Source organism: Hyaena hyaena, unplaced genomic scaffold (genome assembly GCF_003009895.1).
Source record: "Hyaena hyaena isolate Hyena2069 unplaced genomic scaffold, ASM300989v1 scaffold_186, whole genome shotgun sequence".
NCBI lineage: Eukaryota > Metazoa > Chordata > Mammalia > Carnivora > Hyaenidae > Hyaena > Hyaena hyaena.
The window spans coordinates 836,891-863,123 of record NW_024080818.1 but is presented as its reverse complement, the minus strand read 5'-3'; the positions used below and the strand labels follow the sequence as shown (position 1 = coordinate 863,123).

The following is a 26,233-nucleotide window of genomic DNA, read 5'->3' as shown; positions in this document are numbered from 1 at the left end:
CGTTAAGACCAAGAGCCCAACAAGTCTAATTATTCCTTGTGCCCTGGTTGTGCACTATGCCTGGTGGTTTACAGTAACTGTTCTATGGTAATTTTCTCACTTTTGTACAGGACCCCCTCCCATTTAGACATTTGTTACTTCAATCATTTCACATACAGTTACTACGTCAGTCTTCTGAAGATAATGCTTTGATAATGCCACCAATCTTTAATTGCCCTCATTATTTATTATTTACTTTTTTGAAGTTTATTTAGTTTGAAAGAGAGAGAGAGATTGAGCAGCGGAGGGGTAGAGACACAGGGAGAGAGAGAATCCCAAGCAGGGTTTGTGCTGTCAGCACAGAACCCGATGCAGGGCTGCATCTCATAAACAGTGAGATCATGACCTGACCTAAAACCTTACTGAGCCACCCAGTTGCCCCAAGGAAATTTCCTCCAAGTCACTGAGAATTTTTATAATAAATGAATTGAATTTTATCATATTCTATTGAAATGATCCTATGATGTATCTGCTCTAATCCATTATCACAAAGCATTCCAATAGATGTCTTTTTTAAAAAATTTTTTATGTTTTTTAAATTTATTTTTGAGAGTCAGAGACAGCATGAGCAGGGGAGGGTCAGAGAGAGAGGGAGACACAGAATCTGAAGACAGGCTCCAGGCTCTGAGCTGGCTGTCAGCACAGAGCTTGACACAGGGCTCGAACCAATGAACTGTGAGATCGTGACCTGAGCCAAAGCTGGGCGCTTAACAGACTGAGCCACCCAGGCACCCCTAGATTTCTTAATCAACAAAATGTGTACTCGGAAACTGTCTCCACTTTCTTATGACATATTTCTTAACACACTAATTTAAATCTACTTCTTTTTTTTCTACTGCAAAATTTCCATTCCCATTGATACCAATATCACTTGCAAACTCACTTCCTTTTCCCACATTACATGCAACAGTCTTATAATCATAATACAAACAAAATACTATTACCATCAATGTGATTACTGAAAACAGTTTATAATTTTGGTTTTACAGTTCCTTTTGTCCTAAGATATGTAAAATTCACAATGGTCACTTAAAGCCAAAGTGAGCTGAAACTGACAGCTGTGAAATGTTTTCAGGCTTTCATTTTATCTTTAAATTAAAAACATTTTTGTTCATGTGCTACATTTGAGCTATTGGATGTAAGAATCTATGGACACACATTTATTGAGAACTTATTTCACTGTTTCCCAAATTTGTATTTGATGTGTCTCATAATTGAAATATCTGGGATAAATGATCCAGAATGACCTGTATTTATTAATACTGAGACTTTAAAAAATATGACCAAATTTTCCATTGCTACCTCAGCACACTACCCCAAATCATCTAAAGACCTATACTGTAATAGAGTCTTTCTAATACCAACTTTCTGAGACTCCCCTTAGCTCCCCGTGGTGTGTGTTCCCTTTTGCTGCAATACATGGTAAATGAAATTTCTCAACTTCTGGTATATTCTTGTTTTTAAATGTTCTGACAGAAGCTAAAAGACCTATCAACCAATGGCAATGGATTATATTTTGGTCCTGATTTTAGGAAAATAAATATCTATTAAGACAGAAGAAATTTGAACACTGGATGTTTGGTATTAAGAAATTGCTTTCTTTAAAGGTGAAATAATGTCACTGTGGTCAGTTTTTTCTTTTTCTCCCAAAGACTAGGTTTTTTCTTTTTCTAGAGATACATGCTCAAATACCTACAAATGAAATAATATGACGTTAGATATTTGCATCCCTGGGGGAAGAAGAGGTTAGAGCTATAGACAATCAAGACTGTCAGGACGTCACCAGTTGTTAACGAGTAAGGTACTTATTCTACTCCTCTACGTGATCGAAATTTTACAAAAGCCTCTAAAAAATTAAATTCTTTTAGGAGAGTGCATTATTGTAAGATCAAGGAAAAAGCTATAGCATGGCACCCAAAGAGTGAAGCATTAACTGTTCGGAAGACTCGGGCTTTCTTTTTTACCCCCACACCAGAGTCGAGGCTGCCAAATAGGCGCTCCTAAGTGTCTCAGGCAGATTAATGTCTGAATTAAGTGAAATTGTATGTAGAACCCACACGTGCCGGGAGCTATGCTTATCAGGCTCCTATGACATCCCACCAGCTACTTCGTTCCCTCCCTACTCATCGAACCCCATCCCAGAGTCTCCGCACACATCCAAGATGGTGGGTCACGACAGTGAACCAGGTCAGCGATGCCTCCCGGAGCGTGCGTTGGCGCCAGGCTGCGCAGGCGCATTTCTGCTTCCCTCCCCGACCTTGGCGGATCGCGCCTGCGCGGTGGGGAGCTGCTCGCAGCTCCCGCTCGGCCTTGGGCTGGCTGCAGTCTCAGTTTGAGGGCGGCCGAAGTGGCTGGCTCCCTTAAGATGAGGTTTCTGCTGCTTCTCCTGGTGGCGGCGTCGGCGGTGATCCGGAGCGATGCCTCGGCCAACCTGGGCGGCGTGCCTAGCAAAAGATTAAAGATGCAGTACGCCACGGGGCCGCTGCTCAAGTTCCAGATATGGTGAGTCTGTGCGCCGGGCCCCGGCGGTGCCGCCGCCCCTCTGTCGGCCTCTGTAGCCAGGCCAGGCCCCGGCTTTGCGGCCCAGCGGGCTGAACCTCCCCTTGGCCCGGAAGAACGGCGCCAGCAGCCTTCCGCCTCTCGCCTTCTCCGAGGCCCTTCCCGGGACTGCCAGGCCCGCCCGTCTTTGCTCTAAGCATAACCGCTCACTTCGCTCGGTTCTTTTTTTGCCTCCTAGAATGGTGGGAGTGGGGAAGGAGGGCGAGAGAAGGTGAAATCCTGAAAGGCGAAGACGTGGGGACACTTGTCAGTACGGAGCGCCGGTTGGCGGCGTCACGCCATGGCCACCCTGGCCGCCTGCGGAGGTGGGCATGAGTTGGCGCAGCGTCGGTGGAGGAGCTCCCGCGTTTGTCGCCCGGTTCCCTTCTCCTGCCCGCTTTCATGGGGTTCTGCCGGGCGCCCTCGCTGCCCCGCTGGGCGAAGGCTATTTCGGTTCTTTGGTGTTGACCCACGAGGGATAGGCGCCTTTTCTCCAGGACCGTCCCCGGTTGACTGTTGAGTGAGGGAGTGGGGATTCTGACAGCTGGCGGGCGAGCAGAGGTCCTGGGAGGCTGATTCTCCGTTTGCAATTTCCAAAATGTCTTTGCAGAGGAGCACGTTGCTCTTCGGACAACGGTCACTCCCGCACAACTCTTATGTTTCTCCCCATTCCCCCTACAGCCGCCTCCCACGAGTTGCCTAACCCGGCATGCCTTTCTGTCTTTCTATCTTAATGCATTCAGAGAGGTAGGGGAAAAAAAAGAAAGAAAGAAAGAAAGAAAGAAAGAAAAGAAAAGAAACAAACCAAAACCCCGAAGCAGAAAAAAACCCGGTAGTTTTCGATGTTGTCTCTCTGTAAGTGATTTATTTTGTTGTTACCTAGTTAAGTATTAGAACCTGAGCAATAATGCAAGAAGGTAACTGGGTTGGGGGGATTGGAAGGCTAACGTAAAATTGTAGAAATTAGAATCCTGTATCACAAAAGATGATATTTTCTTCAGGATAGGATGGTTAGGTTAGTAAATTTTCAGAGTCCTGATACTTTGGGAGTATTGGTGTTGGCCATAATGCAACACCATTACTTTATGAGCTTTTTTTTTTAAATGTTTTATTTATTTCTAGGAGAGAGAGAGAGAGACAGCGTGAGCAGGGGAGGGTCAGAGAGAGAGGGAGTCACAGACTGAAACAGGCTCCAGGCTCTGAGCTGGCAGTCAGCACAGAGCCCGACGCGGGGCTCGAACCCACGAACCGCGAGATCATGACCCGAGCGAAAGTCGGACGCTTAACCAACTACGCCACCCGGGCGCCCCTAAAATAGGCTTTTTAAAACTTTATGTATTCATGTAAGTGTATGAAAGGTTAGATTTTCTGCTTACCCGACTTTTTTTTTTTTGCTTAATCTTTAAAGAGTACACAAATACTTAAAATTTAAAAATTCAGTTTAAGTGACCCTTAGAGTCAGAAAGTGAGATTGTGAGACTTTATTTTTGGAGGGAAAACTGTAGCAACCTCACAGTTTCTTCTTGATTAAAAACAGCAACAAACTCCCTGCACTGTGTACTGTGCGGCCAGCATATATCATTTTCCGTAATATACTATAAATACTGTAAATGGGAGTTATGGTTTGACCATTCCACCTTTTCCCATATTTTTTTTCAAATTAGAGAGTGGCAGTTATTTTTTAAATCTGTAATGATTGTTAAGGATTAAGTATGATACTTTGGATGAAGTAGTTTAAAAAAGACTGCAGTTTCCAAGTTATGTAATTTTTTCTCTTTCCTACTTTTACATCTCTAGGTTTCACTTGTGCTTTTCCAAAATACTCTTCTTTTACAGATGTTTTTGTTGGGATACCTGTCAAAATAATTTAACAAGTCCACCTTCCACTGAGGATGTTCATAGCAAAGTTTTCCAAAAGAATTATGGGAAGGGCATTCAGTTCTTCTACCAAACGTTTTAATTTTTTTTTTTTTTTTAAATTTCTAGGGGAGAGAGAGAGACATCGTGAGCAGGGGAGGGTCAGAGAGAGAGGGAATCACAGACTCTGAAATAGGCTCCGGGCTCTGAGCTGGCAGTCAGCACAGAGCCGGACGCGGGGCTCAAACCCACGAACCGCGAGATCATGACCCAAGCGAAAGTCGGACACTTAACCGATTAAGCCACCCAGGCGCCCCAAACGTTTTAAAAGTCTTACGTACTTAAGTTAAATTTATAATGCATAGTGTTTTTCATTCTTTTTCTTTCCTTTAAGTACAAAATTGTCCCAGAAGTCTATTAAGAGTTTTCTTTTGCAGTAACCCAGGGCATGTTATGTACAGAAATCAGTTTTGTTTTTTTTTTTTAAATCATAGATGGGAAACAATTTTAATAGCATGCCCTCCATATACAGGTAAATTTAGCTTGTCTGTTACTTTTTCCCCAAGAGGTTAATCTGTATATAGTAAATTGAATATTGGGTTTCTGGTTTTGGCAGAACCTGTTGGATATTCATTTGCAGGTTTGGGAAAGGAGAGGAAGCTAAAACAGTTGAGGATAAATATGTGAAAATTCTTTTAATTCTCTTTGAAATCTCAATGCTGTAAAAGACAATTTTTCATTAATTACCAGTGTTAACAAAGGAGAGGACTGAGGAGCCTGGGTGGCTCAGTCGGTTAAACATCCGACTTTGGCTCAGGTCATGATCTCACGGTTCATGGGTTCAAAGCCCCTGGAGCTTGCTTTGGACTGTGTCTCCCTCTCTCTGCCCCTTCCCCACATATACTCTGTCTCGCTCCGTCTCAAAAATGAATAAATGTTAAAAAATATTTTAATAAAGAACACAAAGGAGAAGACTGTTTTTACCTTACTTTCAATTGCTTTTGTCCTTTATTATTTTATACTCATTATGAATACTCTTTCTTTAACTGTAGCTCAATGTATCATCCGTTAATTGTTCCACTTTTATAATTGCTAAAGAACAAAACAGCAGCACAGCACGTAAATGGAATTAAAGGGAGAGAGATCAAGTGTGCAGAAGAGCTTAGAACAAACTTTACTATTCTGCATTCATGCATTTTTGCAATAAATACTCATTCAATACTTGTTTGTGGCAGGGGCTAAAGATACCAAGGTGAACAATATAGGTATGGTCCCCTCATGAAACTTACAGAAATACACAGTGTTACTTTCCATACCTGAGTCTTCAGTTTATGTCAGTTAATGGAACAACAGAATTAGATAAGGTTGATGACAACTGACTTCTTATTTGGGAGGAAAACTTATCTTATTTGGATGTTTAAACGTTGAACATAAAAGAAAGTTCTGTAATCAGAGTTTAAAATAAAGTTCCCTTGTAACATTTTCCTTTCTTGTGATTTTTATGAATAAATGCATTCTGTGTGTGAATGTATTCTGACAGGTACCGTCTGGCATGATGTTTTTGTATGCGTGCTTTATTTTTTCCATGTTTGAGATTTATCATGTAGTCAGACCTACAGCATTTAATCAGTTGTAATTTAAAGAGCTTACTGGCCACAACTCTTTACAGTTAATACTTGAGTATTTGACAACTGATTCACTAAGAATAGTAAATAAAGTTAAGATTTCAAAACGTAAGAGTACAGCAGAATCTTCCAATTTTTGTTAATTTAAGAATCCACTGCTATAATTTTAGGACAAGCAACACAAAGTATTTTTTAGAGGTAAATGAAACATCTACTACAAGAACAGATTGTTATTTAAATTTACACCAACTCAGCCTTTGCTTTCGTGGTACGGAGGCAAGAAAACAGACCCAAGGCTGATTTGGATGTTGGTACTTAACTGAGATTAGTAAAAGGCTGAATTGAAGAAATTGGAGACATTGTGAGTCCTAAAGATGGTGAGTTACTGTGGACTTAATATTTGCATATTCAACAAATATTTGAGCACCTACTCTGCAGGCACTTTGCTGCTTGTTGGTTGAGTTTTCTCATAGACCTAGGCAAGAATGGAAGGCAGTCATTAACCCATGGACAACACATACAGTTCTAATTGTGTTAACTGCTCTAAAGGTATAGTGTGAGAGAGAACTGGTCAGAGGATCAGGGAAGGTTTTCATGAGGAAACGTACTTTGAACTGCGATCTAAAGGGTAAGATTTATTGCCAGGGAGCTTTCAAAGCAATGGGAATCTCAGGTTCACTGGCCTTCTAGTAAAGAGAACGTAATTGCTTGAAGCCAAGGCTCCTGACCTCAAAGACCAAAGACAAGGTGACACAATCCCTGGAAGGCCTGGCAGGCCATGTTAAGAAAAGATCAGCTAGCATCATTGTGGACAAGACATTACAGGGGACAAAGAATAGATATGGGGAAACCATTTAAGGGGACTGTTGGGTGTTGCCTAGGTGAGAGATGATAGAGCTTGGAATACAGTCGTGGTGGTAGAAGTAGAATATAAAGGGACAGGTTAAGATCTTTAGGAGATAAATTTTGCAGTTATTGATGACGGGTTACATTTGGGGGGGGGGGGAGGTGTCAAAGATGGCTCCTGACTTCTTGAGTGGTGCTGTGCCATTCACTAGAGTGATAACCAAAGGAGACAAATTTCATGGATTTGTGAGTGTGTGTGTGTGTGTGTGTGTGTGTGTGTGTGTGTGTGTGTGTGTGAGAGAGAGAGAGAGAGAAGGAAAGGGAAGACTCCGGAATTTTTGAAATACAATAATGGAAATATCCTACAAAGAAATTTCATCTCCCCAAAATAGGCATAGTAACTGCAGCTGAAAACTTAGTTAGCAGTTAACTGTATTTCACCAAACCTAAGACGTGATGGATTATAAGGTACACAATATTTTACGTACCGCCCAGAAGGAAAAAAAATACTGCCATTTAAACTGACACAGTAATGATTGTAAGATAAATCCTGATTTTTAAAAAGATGCTAAGTAGGAGAAGTGTACTTCTTGGAATCAATGAAATAAACGAGTAAGTGGATCCAGCTGGTACTAAAGGAGTGTGATTAGAGAAAAATAAAATGCTGGCTGCTACACATACCACTGTAGTAGATTTTTAAAGTTTCCTGTAATTATGTAGTACTTAGTCACCATTTTGTTTTTGTTTTACTTTTTAAACAACAAACAACTGCAGTATCTAACTGAATAATGTGCACAAAATAGTTGTTTCTATTTAATAATGAGCAAAGTCGGGATCACCTGGCTGACTCAGTCAGTAGAGCATGTGACTCTTGATCTCAGGGTTGTGAGTTCAAACTCCGCATTGGATGTGGAACCTGTTTTAAAAAAGGAAAAAAAAGAAAGTAATAAAGTACTTCAGTCCGGAGCTTTTAGAAGTAGGTAAAATATGAATGGTTTTAAAGGTTTTATCTCCTCTTACAGAAAATTGAAACATTGTTTCCTCACCATTTGCCATTAAGCACGTGGTAGAAATCAAATTGAATGTATCATTTGGAAATACCAAGATAACTTTATAAATTCTGAATAGTATAGTTACTGGGAAACTGAATTTATTGGACTAATGCTTCGGAGGCCCAAATTCTTATTTGATCTGCCTCTTGTCTTCTGAATGACTTTCTGGAAATTACTGAATCTCTTTAGCTCTCAATTTGTTGATCTGTCAGGAGGATATTGGTAGCATTCTAGTAACCTTTAATATTTTGTTACTTTGTTTTACATGTTAGGAAGCTTCTAGGCGAAAAATCAAAACATCCATATGAGTTTCATTTCTTTCTTTGTCACTGAAGAATATAGTTGGAGCTTCCTGGTTCATTTGATTGTCACCTTTTCTGCTTTCCAAAAAGGGAAATCAAATCATGTTTTCACATGTCTTATCTTGATTGGGGTGCAGCTTGGGATTTGGTGAGGAAGAAATTTTGCCATGTCGGTTTTGCAAGAACTGCTGATAATCAAGTCCTTGTTTTTTAACACCTTTTTTTTCATGCCACGTGTTTTCCCCTTTTGTCCAATATTTAGGAAGATAAGAATTCGTTTTTTACAGCAGTGTTTGAAAACCTGGAGTCTGGTGGGAGAGACAGACATATTAAACAGTATTACAGTAGAGCATTGTGTTCAGTGTTCTAAAAGAGGTCGTAATAGAGGGCTTTAAAAACCTAATGGGAAGGATTATCTATTCAGGGGGAGTTGGAAGGCTTTGAGAGGAGGATATGAAATCTAGAAGGGGATGGGGAAGCCACCAGGAGATGTAGGGAAAGAGCATTCTAGAAGTAAGGAAGATCATATGTAAATGGAGTCTGACTCAGCACAGAGTGGGGAGAAGGGACAGGAAATAAAGGAGTCAGTTAATCAATTAAAAACCCTTGGTACAGTGTAAATGCTACTATGTATCAAATTTTATTGTAATATATTATTTTTATTGTCTTCAATGCTGTGATGAGAACTTTGGTAAATAAACCTTTGAAAATCTTTAAGACTTTGATCTTTTACAAAATGAAATTAACTTTCTGGCTATAAACATAATACATGTTTCTTGTAAAAATAATAAAAAAAGAAGTGAAGGGGAGGAAGAATTTTTCCTTTACCCGTCTGGGTTCTTTTGGCTGGTCTCTTAATCACAATGACACAAAAGACGAACAAGAGAAAAACATTTAATTACATACTTATGAAAGCCCTATAAAAAAATATGAGATGCAAGAACAAGGTGGGCAGTTGAGACTTACCCAGTAGTATCCTGAACTAAGCCTGGGGCTTCAGAGGGGAAGAGGGACACGGGACGATAAGAAAAGCAGGTGTTCGGTAATTAGATGTTTGCCCTGCCACACAGGTCTTCCAGGTAAAAGTCACCTCTGATAATAGCTTTCTGTCTGGGCCAGGCTCCTTCTCTGAATTCTTTTAGGTAGTTAAGGGAGCAGTAAGTTGGGGTTTTGTTTTTTTGTTCTGTTTTTGCTTTTGGTTCTGGTTTTGGTTTTTGAGTTTGCTAGGTCTAGATTGCCTTCAGCTCAAAATAAGCCTCCTGCCAAAGTGTCCTATTTTGGGGTCACATATTTTGCTTTTCCCTCAGAAGTACACATAAGAAAGCAAAAAAACTTTGTCGCTCTATATTCACATTTGAAGAAGCTCTTTCAAGACAACTCTGTACACGTACTATGTTATGTAATTCTACAAAAAATGAGTTCATAGTTGTATGCTTTTTTTTTTTTTTAATATGCCTTCCGCTTCATCACTTATCATTCGCTGTCAGTAAATAGGGAGGTGCAGCAGCAGACACAGCATTACATAAGACGAGTGTTCTTTAAGCAGTGCCTACTGGTTAGCATTTAGATGGGTCCCAGTGTTGCACAAAATTACTTTGCTAAGATGAATATCCTTGAATATATTGTGTACTAGTCCAATAATTTCTATAAACTAAATCCACGGAAATAAAGTATTATGATTATGTTAAAGGGTATCACATTTAAATTTTGACATAGTTAAAGTAGCTAATACTCCTACTAGAAGATCTTGAAGTAGCAGGTTGGATATTTTTTAAAACTTATTTTCAGGTTAGTTAGCATACAGTGTAATTTTGACTTAAGGAGTAGAAACCAGTGGTTCATCTCTTAGATATGACACTCAGTGCTCATCTTGAAAAGTGCCCTCCTTAATGCCCATCACCCATTTAAGCCACCCCGCAGTCCCCGCATTCCAGCAGGTAGGTTGGGTTTTTTAAAAATTTCTAGTTTGTTGCACTTTTTAAAAAAGGTTTATTTCTTTTTGAGAGAGAGAAAGAGAAAGACAGAGTGCAAGTGGGAGAGGGACAGAGAGAGACAGGCAAAGACAGAATCTGAAGCAGGCTCCGGGCTCTGAGCTGTCAGCATAGAGTCCATTGCAGGGCTCAAACCTATGAGAACTATGAGATCATGATTTGACCTGATGCTTAACTGACTGAACCACTCTGGTGCTCCTAGTTTATTGCAGCACTTTAATCAGAGAATAAGACATTTGCTCTTTCTACTTACTTGGCATTCTTTGTGACCTAACCTGGTCATTTGTTGCAAATGTTCTTGGGCTGTCAGGGTTTTTTTCCTATTGAAAGTGAAACTTGATGTAGCTGTGAAGTCTATTAATGGTAATATTCAGATCTTCTGTAATTTTCGTTGATTATTTATCTTACATCATTTAGTTTTCTATCCATTATTTTTTTAGGACCTCAAAATAGTTTTTCATTCTGCTTTTTGGTTTTGAGATTTCTTGTAGTGCTTCCTTACCTCTTAGCATCCTTCTGCTTCTTGCAGAAGAATATTTTTGGGTATAGGCTCTTATTTTGATTCTTTTCTATTTGCTATTTCTGCTTTTTTGTTTTATGACAGTTTCCTCACAGTTCCTTAGGTGTTTTTTGTTTGTTTCTTCTGTTTTTTCTCCTCCCTGTTTCTCAAGAAAAGAGAAACAGCTTCAGATATTATTAGTTGATGAAGTGTATCCTCTGGAGTGTATCCTATTAACGAGTTCACTCTCTCTTCTTTATTAGAATGTTGACGGCCAAAAAAGGCATAATTTTTGTCCATTTTGCTTTCTTTTGTTCTAGGTTCTATCTCTTACTGTCCGTCATCAGTTAACACTGATGACGTAACTGCCCCTCTTCCCCCTCCCCGCCTTTATATTCCTAACTGGAATAAAGATTGATGTCACCTAATAGTGTTCATTTCTGGTAGGTTTTTACCCAGAGCAGCCTCTGTTCCAGCTTGGTAGCTGTTGGGCATAGAATGTAATACATGTAAAATAAAACTTCAGTTTTGAACTTTCCCTTGTCAGTAATGCTCTTGGTCTGGCCTCCCTGCCTCTACTGGTGGGGCTATAACCTCCCAGAATTCATGTCACTGCTGCTTGTCCTCTGTCTGCTGCTCCAGTACCCAACACATCCTTCTTATCACAGCTTAGTGTCCGGTCGGTGGTTTTCTTTCTAATATTCCTGGCTTTGTTTTAAATTAGTTTATTCTAATGTCATGTGAAATCAGTCTACAACCAACAGGTAAATGTACAGCCACCCAGAGACTTCTTTAGTCTGACCATTGAACCAGCACAGAACATGATATATTTTTTTGTCAGTCTCACTAGCAACCAATAAAAATGAACTGAGGGTGTATTTTGTGGTGTGTGAATCATACCTCTAATTTTAAAAAAGTATTGAAAAGAATAAAAGCTTGACATCATATAAAAAGTATGTTAAGATGAGACAAGGAATTTCTACAAAATTCAGGTGTTACTATTTATTGAATGCTTTAGTGAAGTCATTTTTATTGAGTGACTACCTACTTTATAAATCTGTTTATAAAAAGTGTTTTCCAGAGTAAACAGATTGAATTCCTTTCCCAGGAAGAGCTGAGGAACTAAGCAGTTTATAAATTTTTGGTGGGGTAGTCTGCAGCAGAAGAATTCCTGAAATGTTATGCCATAGGTATAGAGAAATTAGAAGCTAGTGACCTCAACAATAAGACAAAAGAAGGAAGAGAATAGAAAAAGATTATTAAGCACATTTTAGGTTTGTCAAATCTTTGGAGTAAACTCAGTAAAGAAGCCAGGAATCTTAGAAGCCAGACTAGGCATATTTTGTTTATGTGTTTCTATTGTGGTGGCCACTGTTGTGTTCTAAGAGTAAGGTAGGCTGGAAGGGAAATCCCTTCATTTCATACAATTCTAATCCTTGATCTCATAAGCTGTTACCACTTTCATGCTGCTTTTGCAGCTTCTTAAAAAACTGAGCAAGTTCTGGGCCACATTTTTGATTCTCGGAGTGTACGAGCACTCTTGTTTGCAGTTTTTAAAAACATTTATCACTTTAGTTTTTCACTCCCTGAATACCTTGTTTCTTGTGTAGTTCATAGAACAGCTTGCAGATTTCATTCCTTAAAGCACTTAGAGCAGTGATGCACCAGACACATGTCTATTATTATAGCACTTCATCTCCTAAGTAGAATAAGGAGAAATAAAGATTATATACATCTAAAGACACAGCTTTCAATGATCAGTGAGCTGTTGGACTGAGCAATGCTGTAGACAATTAGGACAGTATTTACAAAATATCTTCCTGATTTCATTGGTGCGTTGTAGGAGAAATATTAGTTGAAATTCTTGGGATGCAAGTAGCAGAAACCTTTTTGAATTGCTTTGAACAATAAGTTTGGAAATGCATTTTAAAATTATTAAAATAATAGTCCTCAAACCTAAAGGCAGGGAGCCAGCAGGGCCTCAAGACGGGCAAAATGGAAAACTGGAAAGTCTGAGATGTCCTTCACTCTTCCTTGGTTCACATGTACTTTTTTTTTCCTCAATAAAAGGTACTTCATTTTTCTCTGGTTCTCTGAAGATTGACTTATCAGTCATTTTGAAAGAGTAAATGTGTTAAATGTTCACCTTTGTGGAGACAGTCACTTTTTAAAATCCCATTTCTTTGCTTTTAGTCAGGGAATGCAAGGCTTCCTGTGACAGCTTTACATTTTTCTGGACTGCCAACAATGGCCAGGGGTTGGTTTCATTATGTAAACAGGATCCAGTCCTATGTGTGGGTGACAGGGCTGTTGGAGAGGAGGTGATCTTTTTTAAATTTAATGGTTATTTATTTTTGAGAGAGAGGAAGAGACAGCACAGAGGGGCAGAAAGCGAGGGAGACACAGAATCGGAAGCAGGCTCCAGGCTTTGGGCTGTCACTACAGAGCCCAATGTGGGGCTCAAACTCAAAAGCCATGAGATCATGACCTGAGCCAAAGTCGGACACCCAACCGACTGAGCCACCCAGGTGCCCCAAGGAGGTTATTGTAAATAAAAGGGAATGGTTTATTCAAGAGATGCTAAAAATAGAAAGAAATCGTAAGTATTTATCTCATAAATATCTGAGATTTTGCTGTTTCATTTAAAAAATATTTTTAAAGTTCATTTAATTCTGAGAGAGAGTGCATGCACGAGCGAGCAGGGGAGGGCCAGAGAGAGAAGGAGAGAGCAAGAATCCCAGGCAGTGCAGAGCCTGACACGAGGCTCGAATCCACGAACCATGGGATCGTGACCTGAGCTGAAATCAAGAGATAGGCTCAGCTTTATATAAGCACACATTTGACTACAACTAGGGACAGACATAATAGAGAAAGGGGAAAAGTGGGGTGGTTGCCATCATGAGTCTGGACACTGTAAACATGATAGACTTCGTAAAGCACAGAATCTATTTGAAGTAGCACAGACAAGGCATTTTTCTTTATTTCCTAAATATCCTTTCTGTTCATTACATGTAGATCATCTCATTTGTATGCAATTTTTTTTTTAGAAAAGTACTGTGAAAAAAATATTTCAAATTGAGTAATTGCAAAAGTTGACTCCATATAAAGATATTTCTACATTACTAGGGATTTGCAAAGTGATTAAGAATTAACGTTAAGATTTCAAAGTTTTTTTTTTAATTTTTTTTTTTTTAATGTTATTATTCTAGGAGAGAGAGAGAGACAGCGTGAGCAGGGGAGGGTCAGAGAGAGAGTGTGTTTCATATTCTGAAACAGGCTCCAGGCTCTGAGCTGTCAGTCAGCACAGAGCCCGACGCGGGGCTCGAACCCACGAGCCGCGAGATCATGACCTAAGCGAAAGTCGGACGCTTAACTGACTAAGCCACCCAGGCGCCCCAAGATTTCAAAGTTTATAAGTCTACTTGTTATGGACCTTCGGTCGTAGGGTTAGGAGGAAGAGACATTGGCTGCAGCATATTTTTAGCATGTTCACATATTTATGTGTTGGAGGTATACTGGAAGTCATAGTTTTACTCACAGATGCAGAAGGAATGGAATACGTTGAAAGAGCTAGATGCGGTAGTAGAAGTGGAATGAGTACTGGCTCCTTACCATGTATGCCTTTAGTTTAACATTTTGCCCACCTTAATAAACACTAGTTATATTCTGTTTTGGGAAACATCTGTCAGCAGTAGAGATTGCTATTTCAAAACAGAAAACTTCTTTGGGGGGGGGAAACAATTATATAGGAAAAAGTTTCCTTGGTTTTTCTTCACAATTCTGTATGTAAATATAAGGTGGAAAGTTTACTTAGATGTAAGGAAACTCATCTAAAAATATGTTGTGTCAGTTTTGTAAACTTCATTTTTCAGAAATAAAATAGGTATGGGTTTTTTTTGTTGTTGAGGTATAATTGACCTAATGTGTTAGTTTCAGTTGTATAACATAAAGATTCCTTATTTGTATGTATTGCAAAAGGATTACCACAGTAAGTCTAGTTAAAGCAATCACCCTATGTAGTTATAAGTTTTTTTCTTGTGATGAGAACTTTTACGATCCATTCTCCTAGCCACTTTCAAATACGCCATACATTATTACCAACTATAGTCACTATGCTGTACGTTACATCCTCATGACTTATGCATTTTATAACTGGAAATTTGAAGAAAGGTACAGTTTTAAAGTCCATTTTAGGTTTCAAGAATATGGGCTGGCTGTATTTGGCTTTTGATCTGAAGGTCTGAGACTATACCAAAGACTTGGGACTCGAAGAACCAAGGATAGAATTAGGCTTCTGAGCATGTAGGCAGAAAAGTAGGTGAGGAGGAATCTGACCATAAGTGTTGCCTGGACATAAACACACCTCTCTAGCTGGGCCCCTGTGGGCTTCCCGTGGCAAAGGAATGGAACTCCAGAGTAAATATGAGGAACTCCTTGGCGCCCACAGGGTTTTAGTTCTCTCAGAGGGAGAATCTATAGGTTTTCATCGTGGAAGAACCTCAAAGATCTCTGCCACCAGGAGTTTGACTGTATGGGTATTTGCTTATAGCATTGTCACCAAAGGGAATTATTTGCTGGACTTAGGGAAAGATAGCTCTTGCATCATCTCTTCTATTGGGGTCTAGTGGAAGGGGCTAGGATCTCAAATCACAAAGTCTGTGTTCTAGCCTCTCAGCCCTGAGTAAGAGCAGGGACCATATCTGTGTCACTCGTCACTACATACCCAGTGCCTACGATAGTGCTTGACATGTAGTAGGCATTCAGTAAGTATTTGAGTTAGTGAATTAATAGTATATGGATGTATAACTGTGGAAAAGTTACTTCATCTCTCTGAGCTTCATATTTTCCCCTTGGTCTATAAAAAAAGAAGTTTGATCTCAGTTAACTTTGTCTCTTGCTCTCAGAATGTTTCATTAAAAGTTAGAGAATATCATTTTAGATAATTGGCTCCATTGTAAACACTGCTGCAAACCTGAGAGCATTGAAATCAGGGGGCATATCTTGGTTTCGAGGTAGTTAGGCATATAGGTGAGCTAGATTATTTTTGTAATATCCTCAAAACAAAAACACCATTAAAGATTTCTTTTTTTTTTCTTTTTAAAGTTTATTATTTTTGAGAGAGAGCGAGAGAGAGCATGAGCAGGGGAGGGGCAGAGAGAGAGAGGGAGACCCAGAACTAAAAGCAGACTCCAGGCTCTAAGCTGTCAGCACAGAGCCGAATGCGGGTCTTGAACTCACAAACTGTGAGATCATGACCTAAGCTGAAGTCGTAGGCTCGACTGACTGAGCCACCCAGGCGCCCCTAAAAATTCCTTACAGAGAAAGCAGTTGTGACTAAGTACTACTATTTGGTGAATCTAACAACAGTAATTATAAAATATTAGATAAGGTAATTGTTTAGTAAAGTATGTGGAGATTCCTAAATTCTTTTAAGTATAGCTGCAGAAATGTGTCTCCCTTTGCAAAAATTTCATACTTCTTAGGGACTTAATCTTTTGTGAAATTTTTATTCTGAATATATAAGAAGTATTAATTGTAAACAGGTGAATTTGTTTCTCCGCCCCCCCCCCCACCTCCCCGAAAAAAGAGTTTTCTTAAATTGAGACCTAATGTTTGTACTGTTAATGTCCGACGCCTGTGGTGGTGTTTGGTATGTTTTTACTTGATGATAGTGTGATTGCCAAACCTGGCACCTTACATTTTACTATCACTTAATTACTGATTCTGCTTCCTCTGTACTTTCATTGCTTTATATTTATGTGTTTCTTAACTAAGAATTTAATGTACTTAAATGCTTAACAATCCTGAGTTTGTAAGCTCTTTGTTGATTTGGTGGTACCACCTCCTTTTTTTCTCTCAGCTTTATTGAACTATGCTTGACAAGTAGAAATTATGTATATTTAAGGTGATAATTTCGTACACATGTATGTAATGATTACCGCAGTAAGGTTAATTAACACATCCATCACTTCATATAATTACCTTCTTTATTAGATGAGAACATTTATTATCTATTCCCTTAGCAACTTTCAAGTATACAATACATCTTATTAACTATAGTCACGTTGCTGTAAATTAGATCCCTAGAATTTATTTGTTTTACAACTGGAAGTTTGTATCCTTCGACCAGCTTCTCCACATTTTGCCCGTTCCATAGCCCCTGACAACCTCCAGTCTCCGTGTCTAAGCCTGGCTTTTTTAGATTCCATGTAATACGAGATTATACAATTTGTGTTTCTCTTTCTGACTTCACTAAGTATAATGCCCTCAGGTTTCATCCATGTCGTTGTGAATGGTAGAATTTTTTTTTTTTTTTTTGCTGAATATATTCCCTTGTATATTTATACCACATTTTTAAAAAATTTTTTATGTGTTTATTTTATTTTGAGAGACAGAGACAGAGTGGGGAAGGGGCAGAGAGAGAGGGAGACACAGAATCTGAAATAGGCTCCAGGCTCTGTGCTGTGAGCACAGAGCCCGATGTAGGGCTCGAACCCACAAACCGCAAGATCATGACCTGAGCCAAAGTCGGATGCTTAACCGACTGAGCCACCCAGGCACCTTTATACCACATTTTCTTATCCATTCATCTGTCGGTGGACACTTAAGTTGTTCCCATATCTTGACTATTTTTTTAAAAGTTTATTCTGTGAGAGAGGAGAGAGAGGGAGAAAGAGAGAGAGGAAGTGCACATAATGTGGAGGAAGAAGAGAAAGAGAAAGAGAATCCCAAGCAGGCTCTGCACTGTCATGCACTGGCATGGGGCTCAATCTCACTCATGAACTGTGAGATCATGACGCAGGCCGAAATCAAGAGTCAGATGCTTTGGTTAAACCACCCAGGCCCCCATGTCTTGACTATTGTAAGTAATGCTAAAATGAAGATGCATGCAGATACCTCTTAAAGATAGTAATATCTTCAGATATCTGCCTAGAAGGGGAATTGCTAGATCATATGGTAGTGTTGGGTTTAATTTTTTGAAGAACTTCCATACTGTTTTCCAGAGGGGCTGCACCATTTACATTCCTGTCAACATTGCACAAGGATTCCCGTTTGTCCACATCCTTGCCAACACTATTATCTTTTATCTTTTTGAGAATAGGTGTCCTAACAGGTGGGGGGTTATAGCTCCTTGTGATTTTGTTTTTTTTGTTTTTTGTTTTTTGATGATTTTTTTTTTTTACAAATAGTTTATTGTCAAATTAGTTTCCACATAACACCCAGTGCTCATCCCCACAAGTGTCCTCCTCCATGCCCATCCCCCCTCCCCCCCACATCCATCAGTCCTCAGTTTTTGTCAGCATTCAAGAGTCTCTCATGGTTTGCCTCTCTCCCTTTCCCCCACCATTTCCGCCCTTCTTCTCCCCCTTGTTCCTCCGTCAAGTTCCTCCTAATCCTCCTATACGTGCAAACATATGATATTTGTCCTTCTCTGCCTGACTTATTTCGCTCAGCATAACACCCTCAAGGTCCATCCATGTTGCTACACATGGCCAGATTTCATTGTTTCTCATTGCCATGTAGTATTCCATGGTATAGATAAACCACATCTTCTTGATCCATTCATCTGTTGATGGACACTTAGGCTCTTTCCATGTTTTAGCTATTGTGGAGAGTGCTGCTATGAACATTGGGGTACATGTGCTCCTATGCCTCAGCATTTCTGTATCCCTTGGGTAAATTCCTAGCAGTGCTATTGCTGGGTCATAAGGGAGTTCTATTGTTAGTTTCCTGAGGAACCTCCACACTGTTTTCCAGAGGGGCTGTACCAGTTTACATTCCCACCAACAGTGTAGGAGGGTGCCCGTTTCTCCACATCCTCGCCAGCATCTAGAGTTCTCTGATTTGCTCATTTTAGCCACTCTGACTGGCGTGAGGTGGTATCTCAGTGTGGTTTTGATTTGTATTTCCCTGATGAGGAGGGATGCTGAGCATCGTTTCATGTGTCTGTTGGCCATCTGGATGTCCTCTTTGGAGAAGTGTCTGCTCATATCTTCTGCCCATTTCTTCACTGGATTATTTGTTTTTCAGGTGTGGAGTTTGGTGAGTTCCTTATAGATTCTGGATATTAACCCTTTATCTGATATGTCATTTGCAACTATCTTTTCCCATTCTGTTGGTTGCCTGTTAGTTTTGTGGGTTGTTTCCTTTGCTGTGCGCTCCTTGTGATTTTGATTTGCATTTACCTGTTGATTAGTGATGTGGAACACTCTTATGTATCTGTTAGCCATTAAAAAATGTTTTTTTTTTTAATTTTTAGAGAAAGAGAGGGTACACTTAGGGGAGGGGCAGAGAAGAGAGGAGAGAGAGAATACCAAGCCCTTTCATGGGGCTCCATCTCATAAACTGAGATCATGATCTGAGCTGAAAAAGCGTCCAGTGCTTAACCGACTGAGCTAGTCAGGTGCCCCTCTGTTGGCCATTTTTATGTTGTCCTTGGTTGCCCATTCGTAATTGGATTATTGACTTTTGGCTTTTGAGTTATATGAGTTCCTTATGTATTTTGAATATTCACCTCCTTTTTCAGATATCCGATTTCCAAGTATTTGCTCTCATTCTGTAGGTTGCTTGTTTATTTTGTTGATAGTTTCCTTTGCTGTGCAGAAGCTTTTTAGTTTGATGTAGTCCCACTTGTTTATTTTTTGCTTTTGATACCTTTGCTTTTAGGATCAAATCCAGAAAATCATGCCAAGATCAATGTCAAGGTGCTTACCCACTATGTTTTCTTCAAAGAGGTTTTTGGTTTCAGGTCTTAAATCCATTGTGAGTTGATTTTCGTGTAGGAGAGAAGATAGTGGTTTCATTCTTTTCATGTTGCTGACAGTTTTCCCATCACGATTTGTTGAAGGAACATCCTTTTGTCAGCATGGGCTCCTTTGTTGTAAATTAAGTGACCATATTTGTGTGGGTTTATTTCCGGGCTCTTGATTCTGTTCCATTGATCTGTGTGTCTGTTTTTGTGCTACTACTATACAATTTCGATTACTGTAGTTTTGTAATATAGTTTGAAATAAGGAAACTTGGTGCTTCCAGCTTTGTTCTTTCTTCTCTAGATTGCTGTGGTTATTTGTTTTTTTGGTTTTTGTTTTGTTCTGTTTTGTTTGTGATTCCATACAAATTTTAGGATTGTTCTATTTCTGGAATTTTTATACAGACTGCATTGAATCTGTAGATTGCTTTTGGTGTAGTAAGGACGTTTTAACAATATAAATTCTGATCCGTGAACACGAGATGTCTTTTCATTTATTTGTGTCTTCAGTTTTTTTCATCAGTGTCTTAAAGTTTTCCTCTCCCCCGTATATGCACTCTGGTGGTCTTTTTCCCTTTTCTTACTGGGAAAGCCTGTCCTATGTCCACAGTGTAGTGTTCAGAAATTTTAATGGCAGTATTGGATGTTGTTGACTTAATTGCTAGAGTAATGATATGGATTGCTGTCATATTGCTGAAAATTATCTTCCCAATCTTTGTTTTCCTTTGTAAAGTTAGAAGTAAATTTAGAGTAAGAAGGGATTTAAGAGTTCTTTAAGTTAGTTTTATTGTGATCGAGCAGGCGTGTTTGCCCAGTTAGGGGCAGAATAGGAATGAGAACCAAATGTCTCATGCCTTGGTGTTTTGTAAGCTTTCTGTGCCCCATTTGTACGGGTCTCTATTTCAGATGTATAAGAGTTGTTTTCGTTTCAGTGTTTATGCTTATTGATAGCCCCCCAAAAAGCAAAGTGATTTGAGAGCTCAATATATGCTGACATATGTGAATAGATACCTGCTACTGCCCAACAATAACCCCAATCTATAACTTTTAAGGTTCTAATAGATGAATATACATGGGGGAAGGTAACTTAAATATGTGAAATTTGTGAAAAAAACCTCCATGTTGCCATCATCCAACATCAATCATTATTCCTTTGTCACTGTTCGTTAGAAACACTTTTAATCTTGGCAATTTTTAGACTTTGTCTAAATGGAAAATAAGTGTAGGCGTATTCTGAAGCACGTAACAGAAGCACTTTTATTTTTCTGCAGTGTTTCCTGAGGTTATAGGCGGGTGTTTGAGGAGTACATGCGGGTTATAAGCCAGCGGTACCCAGACATCCGCATTGAAGGAGAAAATTACCTCCCTCAACCCATATATAGGTAAGTAAATTTTAGAAACTTAAAAGAAATTTTTTAAGTAAATTTATTTTTGCTTTTGTAAGTAAACTTCTGCGAATTAGTTCAATTAACTTTTCTTGGTTATTATAATTTTTTAGTTGGTTATAATGTGCAGAGAACCTTTTTTATAAATAGCAAGTTTATTTGACTCAAATATAGAAGAATTTCACTGAAAGAAGGAAAAGAGGATTTTTTCAGAAGTGGCAGCCTTCTAAAGATGTGTTTTCTTATATAATTTTTATTTTGGAAATAGATGAAGAGCTATGGTATAAAATTCTGTGCTGTTAATCGGATTTTTAAAGGCTAATGCTATATAATTTTAAAAGTTAATTTTTGATTGACTTAAAAGGTATTTAGCATTTTGTTTTAAAACTCCACAGTGAACTTCAATCACTATCTTTTTCACTGATTGTAATTAGTAACTTTTAGATTTGGTGTCTAGAAAATGTCTGTATCCATATACTTGAGTTATGAAGTTTTTGAATTAGGTGAGAAATATGGCTTCTGATGAATTTGTATTTTTTTTCTTTTGATAGACACATAGCATCTTTCCTGTCAGTCTTCAAACTAGTATTAATAGGCTTAATAATTCTTGGCAAGGATCCTTTTGCTTTCTTTGGCATGCAAGCTCCCAGCATCTGGCAGTGGGGCCAAGAAAATAAGGTATGTAACTTAATAGTTTTGGTAGCTGTAGATATTTAGGTCGTCAGTGGGAATACTTACTGGATTGTTTGCTTGTTTTGTTTTTAACTACTTGTTGCTGATTCACCTGTCTACGTGTATTCTTTCAGCTTCTAATCATTTTTTAATTTTTGGGCAAGACATTTAACAAAAATGGTTAAATGGCCTTAGTTTTTTTGTTTGTATTTGTTTTTCTTTTCTTGCCCTTAGTTTTTATGTTTATGTATTAAGAATGATTAGCTCTTATCTTTTTACTTTTTTTTTTTTTTTAGGTTTATTCATTTTGATGGGGGGAGAGGGACAGGGTCAGGGACAGAGAGAGAGGGACAGAGAGAATCCCTAGCACGTTCCGCACTATCAGCACAGAGCCCCATGCAGGGCTCTAACTCAAGAACTGTGAGATCATGACCTGAGCCGAAATTGAGAGTCCGACGCTAACCGACTGAGCCACCCACGCGCCACATCTTTTTACTATTTGTAGGATAGTGAGATGTGACTTTAGTAGAACCTCAGCACAAAATAATTTAATACCTGATATTGATTATATAGATTAGGTCAAGTGATACCCTAAAAACATACATAGAATGTAAGCCTTTTATACCAAACAATATGGGTATTAATGGGTTTATTCACGTTAAAAATGGAATTTTTGCTGATTTGTTCTTAATAAAATTTTGTTTTTATTATTTGTCCTTTGACTCTTCTGTTCAGTCAATATATATACATATAAATCTTGTGCTATTTTCTTTTTCCTTTGCAGGGTCTTGCTGTAGCATACATTATTTTTAGATTTCTTTCATTTGTTTTGCTTAAAATCATCTTTTTGGGCGAGTCTTTCTGCTATGAGAAATACTAGTTTTATTGCTCTCTTGGATGAGATTGCTTCTTAGGTTTCCTTCTAAGAACTATTCTGGTTTCTGGTCTTGTGTTTTAGTTCTAGGCTGTAACTACTTTTAGTGGACTCCTACATAGCTTTGCTTTTTTTTCTTAGGGACCCATGTATTTCCAGTAACAGGCAAGGCTTCTTAAAATAAACAACATTAGATACTCTCTCACTGAGCTGTGTCACTGCTCCATTATTAGTAAGATTGATTTGTATAAGATTAAGGATTGGAAGTTAAGTACTCATAATGTTTTGTGTTACATTTATTAATTCTATTGATTCTGTCTTCAGTGCATTTTACTTCGGAAGACATATAACATTGTAGATCTATGGAAGAGGAATATACTTGAAAGCTGTAGCTTTCGTGAAACTCCCTTGTGTATTGTTCCCATGAAAGTAGATGTGTGTTTCAAATGCGAAGAGTAACCTCTATGAGATCAAGGTCCACCCAGTTCAAGTCGGACTGGGAGGAGGGCACTTTGTCTCTTACTATGGGCATTTTTACTAGCTTTTTTTGAAACAACTTGCTGTGAATTGTTATCTTCACTACATCCTGCTTTTTAGTCAGGTGATTTTATTAAACCCTTTTGTCCACCAAGGAATGTCTAGTCTCTTTGGAAAGGGTATAAATATGCCTTCAAAGGGGAAGTGAATATAATCCAATATAGGAGTGCTTTCTCTTATCAATTTTTTTCCTATTTGACTCAAAATGATTTGTTTGGAACGTGGACAGGTTGTATTGAATATGTGGAGTTGCTGTTTATTGCATCACTAGTCTCTTGTGAATTCATACCTTATATTATAAAAATGGTGAAATAAACCCTTCTTATGCTGGTATTCTTTTGTTTAACTTATTAAGGCTATTATGAGATCTCTAGAAATTCTGTCTTTACATTATGGATGTATATTCTTCAGTGTGCATAAAGCTGCGAATTAATTTTGCATTTTTCTCATTCTGTATATGCTATCTGAACATACAGAAGAGCAATAATAGTCTGTATAGAAACTTTTAAAGTAGATTTAAAAACAACCATTACCTAATAAAAACGAGACTATATTTAAAAGATTACTGTGTCTTTAGTTGTAATGTTGTTTTGTCTTTAACATTGCCTGTCGTACCTAATTATATTTTCTTTTAGGTCTATGCATGTATGATGGTTTTCTTCCTGAGCAACATGATTGAGAACCAGTGTATGTCAACAGGTGCATTTGAGATAACTTTGAATGGTGGGTTCTGAATAATTTGCATTCTGTTAACACATTTTAAATGATTTGTAATGACCTTTAGGCTTTTGTGTTTTCCATAATATGCAAAACTATCACTTTATATGGTCCTCATCTCCCCTGGCTTGAGAATTATATCCATATAATGACTCCTGAATATGCTCTACAGAACTCTAGACCTTTCTTCTAGGTGCTATACTTGGGCATCTTAAACTCCTACTCCCACCCAGTTGACTGGCTCTGCTTCTTGCAAATCTTGTGTACTCCAGTTTGCTCCTTCCATGGCATTTCTCATTTACTTACAATGGCACCATTATCATTCTACCCAGTTACTGATGTGAGAATCCTAGGATCACCTCAGCTTCTCCCTTCCTCTCCATTTCTAAGGGATTACTAAGTCTGATTCTTTCCAATTTTAGTATATGTGCTGCCGAAGCTAGCACATACTAAGTCTGATTCTTAATTCTGCCTTCTACATTTCTGAAAAATCGACTTCTCTTTATCACCACCACCCTAGTCCAAGCCATAATTGTTTTGTTACCCTCTAATACGTTCTCTAAACCAAAGGTTGTCAGATGTGACCTGTGAATAAACAGTAGTTTTTACACTTTTTAAATGGTTCCAAAACATCAAAAGAATATTTTATGGCACATGGAAATTAAATGAAATTCAAAATGTAGTGTTTATTATACCTGAAGTTTTGAGTTTCATCAAAAAATTTGTGGAAATTTAGTTCTCTGGTGACCTTTGTGATGTCTTGGATTTTGGCTCTTGATCTGTAAAGTCTAAAACATTTATTATCCGGCTTCTTACAGAAAAATCTGCTGATACTTGCTCCAAACAGTGGAATGATTTTTTTTTTTTTTTTTTTAATGCACATCACTTTCATCTCATTGCTTCACTGCCTCTGGTTCATTAAGTGGCTTTACTTTGTCCTCAAGATTAAAAACCAGAACATTTAACATAGCCAAAAGGTCCTGCATGATGTAGCCTAGGGATTAGCAAGCAAACCATGGCCGTGTGGACTCTGTGTCTTGCTCCCTGCTTTTTAAATAAAATTTTATTGGAACACAACCATGCCCATGTTTTGTGTGTTGCTTCTTTCAGACTACAGTTAGAGTTGAGCAGCTGTGATAGACTGTATGTCTTCTCAAGCTGAAAATGCTTACTGCCTGGCTCTTTATAATTTGTTGACTTTGATCTAGTCCCCGCTCACCTCTCCAGCTTTTCTTGTACCACTCTTCTCCTGTATATCAGCTCTTCTTCTAGTGGTATCTTTCAATTTTAATAATACCTCTCACTTTTAATAATAGTAAAGTGCAAAGGCTCCTTTCTAGACTCCCCTGTGTCCCTCAGCTTCTTCTGGTTTTAATTCTTAATACACAGTTGTGATTTGTAGCTATTTTGTATAGTACTTTCTGTATTTCCCCTCCTGGAATGTAAACTATATAACACTGTAATTACAGAAGTGTAATTCTTGAGTTCACTTCTGTATCCCTAGCTGCATATGTAGACAATGAATGTTTGTAGAGGGAACATTTATTATAGACTCCTCTTTAATTTTAGGGGGTGGGACTATTTATTTTTATAGATGTGCCTGTGTGGTCCAAGCTGGAATCTGGTCACCTCCCATCCATGCAGCAGCTTGTTCAAATTCTTGACAATGAAATGAAGCTCAATGTGCATATGGATTCAATCCCACATCACCGATCATAGCCCCACCTATCAGCACTGAAAACTCTTTTGTAAGTAGTTTAAAAATACAGTAACTATTTATAAGTATCATTCTCATCACAAATCAGCAAGAGACTAGGTATTCTAATATCTATTATCACTTGAGTTCCCAACCTGAGATTTAATAGACGAATATTTTCTTATTAAAACTTATTAAGTGATGAAGAGCATTTGGACCTGCCAAAACAAGGTAGGGTTGTGCTAATAACTTTATCTTCAAGGCTTAATAGCTGGTCCTATAACGTCATTTTTTGGACTGTGAATGCCTAAGGGTCATAATTGGTATATTATGCTAGAATATTTATATACATTTCTTCCCTTTACCTGCAGATAACTAGCTGCTAAGAGTATGCAGATTCTTTTAACATGGTCAAGATAGAAAATTTATAAGTAAACGTGTGAACACAGAGAGGTGAATGTTAGTTAACTTTTGCTTAGCAGAGATGTTCTCCGTTCTTTTCTTATTAAAGAGCTGATTTTTATAAGAGTGAATTTTGAAATAAAATACTTCTTTTTGTCTATGTCTTTCAGACATTAAGGGATTTTTTGCAAGAGCAGCGTGACTGACATTATGAAGGCCTGTACTGAAGACAGCAAGCTGTTAGTACAGACCAGATGCTTTCTTGGCAGGCTCGTTGTACCTCTTGGAAAACCTCAATGCAAGACAGTTCTTCAGTGCTGGCACATTTTGGAATTCTGCACATTCGTGGAGTGCAATAATACTGTATAGCTTTTTTTTCTTCCCCAAATCCACTCAGTTAATAGTTTTTAAAAAATGTAGAGATTACTACTCGTACCTTTTTTTCCTTAGTC

The 26,233-nt window shown here is 38.4% G+C and overlaps 1 protein-coding gene across 1 annotated transcript; it reads left to right on the top strand.

Moving 5' to 3' along the window:
• Window positions 1-2,297: 2,297 nt before the first annotated feature.
• SELENOT (selenoprotein T) lies at window positions 2,298-26,224 on the top strand. Its single transcript, XM_039241034.1, has 6 exons — window positions 2,298-2,541; window positions 20,770-20,880; window positions 21,435-21,561; window positions 23,602-23,689; window positions 25,278-25,431; window positions 25,952-26,224. The coding sequence occupies exons 1-5, from the start codon at window positions 2,405-2,407 to the stop codon at window positions 25,400-25,402; spliced, it is 588 nt and encodes a 195-aa protein (XP_039096965.1). The 5' UTR covers window positions 2,298-2,404; the 3' UTR covers window positions 25,403-25,431; window positions 25,952-26,224.
• Window positions 26,225-26,233: the final 9 nt, after the last annotated feature.